Source organism: Misgurnus anguillicaudatus, chromosome 22, assembly GCF_027580225.2.
Source record: "Misgurnus anguillicaudatus chromosome 22, ASM2758022v2, whole genome shotgun sequence".
Classification (NCBI taxonomy): Eukaryota; Metazoa; Chordata; class Actinopteri; order Cypriniformes; family Cobitidae; genus Misgurnus; species Misgurnus anguillicaudatus.
This window is the reverse complement of record NC_073358.2, coordinates 49,713,949-49,721,210: the sequence shown is the minus strand read 5'-3', so window position 1 is coordinate 49,721,210 and position 7,262 is coordinate 49,713,949. Positions and strand designations below refer to the sequence as shown.

General features: G+C 32.9%; 1 protein-coding gene across 1 annotated transcript; it reads left to right on the top strand.

The window, feature by feature from the left end:
• The first annotated feature begins 1,253 nt into the window (after positions 1–1,253).
• Positions 1,254–6,241, top strand: gdnfb (glial cell derived neurotrophic factor b). The gene is made up of 3 exons (XM_055197956.2): positions 1,254–1,597; positions 3,772–4,013; positions 5,718–6,241. The coding sequence occupies exons 2-3, from the start codon at positions 3,794–3,796 to the stop codon at positions 6,095–6,097; spliced, it is 600 nt and encodes a 199-aa protein (XP_055053931.2). The 5' UTR covers positions 1,254–1,597; positions 3,772–3,793; the 3' UTR covers positions 6,098–6,241.
• Positions 6,242–7,262: the final 1,021 nt, after the last annotated feature.

Here is a 7,262-nt window from a genome sequence, read left to right as displayed (position 1 = left end):
TATTAAGAAAAAAAATAAATGGATGTTTTGCTAGACTACTTTAGATGAAAGAAAATATATTTACTGAATATTCGTGTATAATAATAATGAAGAAAAATTAGGAAAATGATGTGTCCATGCCTGATGTTCTCATCCTCCGCAACACTTTTTGAGAACAGTTAAAACACACATACAGAATTTTAATAAAGTTTGATTTTGAGTGACCAAGCACATGGACTAGTTACTTCAAGATGGCTACCAGGTAAGATCATTTTTTACAGTTAATTTGAAATATTGTCTTGTCAGAATGCTTACACGTCATTTTGATTATCATTACCGCAACAGATGCTTATTAAATGTTAATTTAATTAATAGAAGCATAATACTTTGATTTTAAATGCATGTGCAGAATCTCCAAATTATGTTCTTTCAAGTTTGTCATGTCATTTTGAAAATATGTCAGTGTCGATGTTTTCTGACTGTTGCGGTAATGAGATTTTTTAGGACTAATTTTTTTAATTATGTTACAAAAAGTGTTAAATGATAAGTAAAAGTTTTTAAATTAATGTTCCCATTTACTCCAGACTTTGTTTTTCAATGTCTGGTGGGAAAAAAGTAAATTTAAGCAATTTTTACATTTTCATGCTTGACATTTTTAAAACCAAGTTTTCGTGAGAATCACCCATATAATTATTCAAAACATGGGTATAATTTTGTTTAGTTGTTTTATGTGCTAATATGTTTCATGGTGAAAATGTATCCAATCAAATAAATATTTTTGTGTGGTGATATTGGTAAAGTGGTCATAGAGAGAGTTATAAATGAGCAGATTTGGAACTTAATCCATACACTGCACTTTACACTATTGACCGGTAGAGGGAGACATCGCCTAACTAACAGTTAGTGCCTTTCAGTGGGTTATTTGGTGATAAGAGCAAATTATTTGAATAAATAAGCAAATTTAAAAGTACAAATACCGGCGAGTGATTGTGTCCACATGTATTATATAGTAGCTATTCAATTAAAAAAGATATATTCTGGAATCCTGAAAATTAAAATAATTTATGAAACAACGAAAAAAATCATAAAATTCTTTATATAAATGCAACAAATTGATTTTTATCATTTTTCTTATATAAAAATAAATAAAATTTAAATGAACAATGTAACTGTGTAGTTTGTAAGATGAGGTCACGCAGCGTCTTTTTAGCGCTCGCGCAGCTCTCTGTCCATCACACGTCACACCTCATGCTATGACCTGGACTCTGTCTGAGCATTAAACATAGCTTACTCTTAATAATTTTACTAAATAAAAAGTCATATTCTGACTACAGAAGTGGCTTGTATATCAACTAAAACCATTTGGATATAACCTCTGATACCATAATTGCATTTTTTCCCGGGAAATCAAGTGGATTCAAACATTAAAATTCAAAGGAGATTTATACATTTGAACAGCAGACTGATGCAGTTAACCAGTTTTTCAAATGCTTGACGACAGAAGGACGTGATAAGCCATTGAAATGGAGTAAATTTTGGGGGTAAAGCGCGGTTTTGACAGGATTGATCTCTGGATGTATAACCTAATAATATAATCTGTGCTGATGGGACAGATCAGGTGAGTGTAATATAAACATCTTTATAATCCATACAAAGCATTATTATTCATGTTTTCTAAAGGATCGCAGAAATAAAATGTATAATTTTATAATTGTTTTATATTTTAATTAATAATATAGTATAATAATGTTTTTTAATAAATGTAACTAATAGGCTAGTCTTTAGTAACAGTTAGCTGTTCATTGCAACATTTAAATGATGCAAAATAGGTATAATTTAATGTTTGTAGTAAGACAAATGTATTATTGATAAAAAACAGATTAATAAAAATACAGCTATTATTAATTACGTAGGCCAATCTTTCGTTTATACTTTTAGTTTTTGTGCATTTTGGCGGACACTTTTATTGAGCAACATTGTCAGGAAAAAAGTACAAAACTGACCTTTTCTGTCGCTGGTGTGTTTCGTTTTGTGCCCAAAACATAATACAATGTTGCACCTTTCTGTGTACATTACTGTACCTTAAGGACCTATTGTGTACCTTTAAAGGTAGGCTTACAGTAGGTAAGACAATAGGTACTTAAGGTACAGTAATGTACAATAGGTACATTAAAGGGATAACTTAGTTTACCCAAAAATAAAAATTCTGTCATCATTTTCTCACCCTGTATATTATTATTATTATTATTTTTTTTTTTTATGAACACAAAAGAAGATATTGTGTGTGCTTTCCATTATTTATCCAAATCTTTTGTGTTCAGGAAAATAAAATAAAAAACTCATACAGGTTTAGAACAATCCTTTATAGGTACCCAATGGGTCCTTAGGGTATGATATTGGAACCAAAAAGGTACATTTCGATGTGTTAAATGTACAAAATGACCCTTTAGCCTATATTTAGCCTATATGACACAAGGTGAATTTACTGGGGCCGTTTTTTACAGTCATTCTTACACTTTTTAAAATAAAAGGCTTAAAGGGACACTCCACTTTTTTAAATAGGCTCATATTCTAGCTTCCCTAAAACAAAATTATTTTACTGTTTTGGAATCCATTCAGCCAATTTTCGGGTCTGGCGGTACCACTTTTAGCATAGCTTAGCATAATCAGTTGAACCTAATATGACCATTTAGCATCGCGCAAAGAGTTTCGATATGATAACAAATGCACAATGATATAGTCCCCTTGGTAACTTTCAATAGCAGGGGTCTATTTTCGGGCACTACGTGGTGTCATTGCGCCTCCTGCAGCCACAGCAAAGTCCTTAATTATTACCCCAGAATGAGAGTATAGTTCCTAGCCATATCAGCCGCCCTAGAAAATCACAACTTTTAATTTTCTGTCGGTCTTAGTACACGATGTAACTACAGAAGAGTCAAATTTTAAAGGTACAGTGTGTAATTTTTAGAAGGATCTCTTTTGACAGAAATGCACAATAATATACAAAACTAAATTATCAGGGGTGTATAAAGGCCTTTCATAATGAACCGTTATGTGTTTATTGCCTTAGAATGAGACGTTTTATCTACATACACTGCGGGTCCCCTTACATGGAAGCCGCCATTTTGTGCAGCCATGTTTCTACAGAAGCCCTTAACGGACAAACTTTTTTAAATTAAATTGTCTCCAACGATGACATGTTTGTCTGGTGGCGGCTACCGTAGCTTTTCTATGTGTTTCAAAAGCAAGAGGTGAGCAGTGGACTGAGCCGTTGGTAGCAATTCGCAACCTCACCACTAGATGCCGCTAAAATTTACACACTGCACCTTTAAATATGAAAAATATCAAAACTCTTTGGTTATTTTTTAGCATGATGCTAATGGTCTAACCAGATCCAATGAATTATGCCATATGCTAAAAGTTGCACTGCCAGACCCGGAGATCAGCCGAACGGACTCCAAAACGGCAAAAATCAAATGTTTCACTCTAGGAGAGCTGGAAAATGTGCATATTTTCAAAAAAAGTGGAATGTCATTTTAAAAGGTTTACAGCGATGGCATAGAAGAATCATTTTGGTTCCTCAAAGAACCATTCAAGGTTCTTAGATGAACCATTTTGTTCATACCTTTTAATAAATTTTGTTTGTTTGTGAACAGAAAGTTAAAAACTATTTAGATGAAAAAAGGTTTTTCTGTGGCATTGTGAAGCGTCTTCATTTTTAAGGAGACTGTGACAAGAAGTTTATAAAGTTTTGTAATGTTTTTAATGTGATTCTGGTGTGACTGGTGACAGGCTCGGCTGAGATGAGAGTAAGATGAAGGTCTGGGCTGTGATGTTGGTCTGGGCATTAACTCTAAGCTGTGTGTCCACCACACCGCTGGTTCTCCAGAACCCAAAGCGAACCTCACAATCTCGCCCATCAGAACCACACAAAAATCTGGATCTCATTTCTCACAGATCACAGAGAAACGCTTACAGTCAAGATCCTTTCAGACCTCACGCGAACAAACATCTGGACCAACCGGCACACTCAGGTCAGAAAAGCCATTTGATAATATGATAAGCTACAGTTTATAATAAGTCATCCTTACAGGTGCGATAAAGCTTTTTCGGGACACACCTGATACTGTTGTGAAGTTTCGGGTGTCTCATTGTACCTGGGTGGGATATCAGACACACAGCGCTCTCCGTCGATCATCTTACAAACTGAGCTTACAACTCATCCACGCTTAGAAAGCAGCTGCCATCTGAACCTGTATTATATCTGCTACCTGCCAACAAAAGCAGTATTGTATGTTGTCTTTGTTAAAAAAACTGTCAGAATAATATCAAGTGTATCATGTTATGGCTCTTTGATCAGTCTGCTCATCCTCTCAAGAGTTAACACATCCACTTCAAAACACTTCTGATGTTACACGCTGTGTCAAAACACAACATACAACGTTCATGCACGCTAAAGAGGTCACGGTAGATTTTTATTTTATATTTTTCCCTGAAGTCCACTTACAGTTAATACAGCTCTTAATGTGTTGCTTTTCGACATGTTGAGACATGCAAAAAACTTATTTTCAAGAAAAAAAAATCTTAGTATTTTTGCTTTGTTTTTGGTAAAAATATCTAAAAATTCTTAAATTAAGATGCTTTCTCTTGATGAGCAAAACGACCCAAGAAAATAAGTCTAGTTTTTAGACCAAAAATATCAAATTTAAGTGATTTTCTGCATAAAACAAGCAAAAAAATCTGCCAATGGGGTAAGCACATTTCTTGAATTTTGTTTTAGAAAAATGTTCAAGATTTTTTTGTTTACCCTGTTGGCAGATTTTTTTTTTTTTTTTTTTTTTTTTTTTGCTTGTTTTATGCACAAAATCACTTACATTTTATATTTTTGGTCTAAAAATTAGACTTACTTTATTGTGTCGTTTTGCTTATCAAGAAAAAGCATCTTAATTTAAGAATTTTTAGATATTTTTACCGAAAACAAAGCAAAAATACTAAGACATTTTTTCTAATTTTTTGCAGTGTGTGTGTTGTTTTTAGTAGAAATACAAAAAAATTCTTAAAGTAAGATGCTTTTTCTTGATGAGCAAAATGACCTAAGAAAATAATTCTAGTTTTAAGACAAAAATATACAATTTAAGTGAATTTGTGCTTAAAACAAGCAAAAATATCTGCCAATGGGGTGAGAAAAAAAAATCTTGAACATTTTTTTTTTCTTCAACACTTAGTTTAAGCAAAATTTTCTTCTTTCAAGCACAAATTCACTTAAATTGTATAGTTTGTCTTAAAATTAGACTTATTTTCATAGGTCATTTTGGTTATGAAGAAAATACATCTTTATTTAAGAATTCTTAGATATTTTTACTAGGGTTGGGCTGATACCACTTTTTCATGTCTGTCGATACCACAACCTTGAGTATCTGTCGATACCGATACTGATCCAATACCATCTATATTGCCATTTTAATCAATTAAGCTGCAAATAATACATTTGTTAGCCCTACAAAAAGCATTATGTTTAAACAAAGCTACAGAACTCAAACATTTTACTGTGCAACAAGTGACTATGCAAATTCAAGACTCAATGAAACATTGTGCAATACTGCTGCTCATAAGTATCTTTTTCACATAAATATGCCTGTACTACTATTTGCTGTAAAGCTGCTTTGCTATAATGCTAATCTGTGAAAAGCACAGAAATAAATCTGAATTGAATTGATTTTTGGCCACACCTCTTTCAGATATCATTTACAGAATGAAAAGATCTCCAAAACAGAGAGGTGCAAAACGTAAGAGACCGAGCGGTGAGAAGAAAGGAAGAGGAGCGGGAGTTTGTGCTCTCAGACGGGTTCAGATGAAAGTTTCTGATCTGGGTTTGGGCTACAAGAGTCAAGAAGAGCTGATCTACAGTTACTGCAGTGGTGTGTGTATAAACTCTCTCACAAACTATGACAAAATCCTCAACAGCCTCACAGCCAACGATAAAACCCACTTGCTTTACTCCCCTCCCACCGCCTGCTGTCGACCAATCGAATTTGATGATGACCTGTCATTTTTGGATGACAACTTGATATATCACACCATGGAGAGGCATTCGGCACGGAAATGTGGATGTGTCTAGACCAACTGTGCTGAGACACTGTGCTAAGTCACTAACTAAATGAACAACTTTAGTAACCAGCTGAATTACATCTTTGTTTTTTCTTTAACATTGTCTAATCTGGTGCTGAAAACCTTAATGTATTACTAAAAGCTTGACATCTCAGCGTTTTACCTCTTTTTTAATATTCGAACATCAGGGAAATGTTTTGGTGAATCAAATGGTTGGTAATGTTATTTTTTTAAATAATTTATATTATGTTTTGTTAACCTGGAATGTTAGTGTATTAGATTAATTCAGAACTAGGCCTTATTAGTTATATATCTATATACAAACATTTACAAAAGAAATATTGGTGTAAAAATTAAACTTAACCCTACTGTAAAAAATATCATATCAACATATATTTTTATGTTACTTTAACTTAACAAATTAAGTTAAACAATTTCAATTGTTTTTCTAATTTATGTCAACTTAAAAAGGTTGAATTGACTTACATAATTAAAGTCGGGATGCTTGATCTATGTAAGCCAGTGTTGACATTTGAAATCACCTAAACAAACACACCCCTACCCCAATAGAATCTGAACCTTCTTTTGATAGACCCTCCCCACACATACACAACCCAGGCAACGATGTCATTTAGTAAACACGCCCCTTACTGCTAATTGGCTACAAGTGTGTTTTGGTACTCTGTCTGTCTGACTCCCTTTTCCAAAGCGTTTCTCAAAAATCATGCAGAAAAATACAGAAAATATATTGTTTTACAAATTTCCACAGAAAACGTGAATTGTTAAAATTAGAAGGGACAAATGACCTAATTTGAGATGAGAATAGCGCATGCACATAATACCTGTAGCCTGTTGGCTAATCCCATATAGGAAAAAAATATTTTTTTCTGGCCAAATTTTTTTTGAATATATGCAAAATACATTTTGTAGAAAGTAAAGCTTAATAAAAATATATTTTGTTATGACCTTTATATCAACATTATATTTCAAAATGCATTTCAATGGCAAGCAATTACAACCCATATGGCAAGAAATGTATTCTTGGCCAAAATATATTTTAAATATATGCAAAATTTAAGTTTATTTTATAAAGTATATTTTTGAAGTAAAAAATATTTATTGTTTAAACCTTTTCAAACCCGTTTTGTTTTGTAACATAAACAAAAAACTAAAAG

Bases quoted from the DNA above. Each gene is read 5' to 3' on its own strand.
- gdnfb (XM_055197956.2), top strand. From the start codon at position 3,794: ATGAAGGTCTGGGCTGTGATGTTGGTCTGGGCATTAACTCTAAGCTGT. The intron at 4,014-5,717 runs GTCAGAAAAGCC...CACCTCTTTCAG, and splicing joins GGACCAACCGGCACACTCAG to ATATCATTTACAGAATGAAA.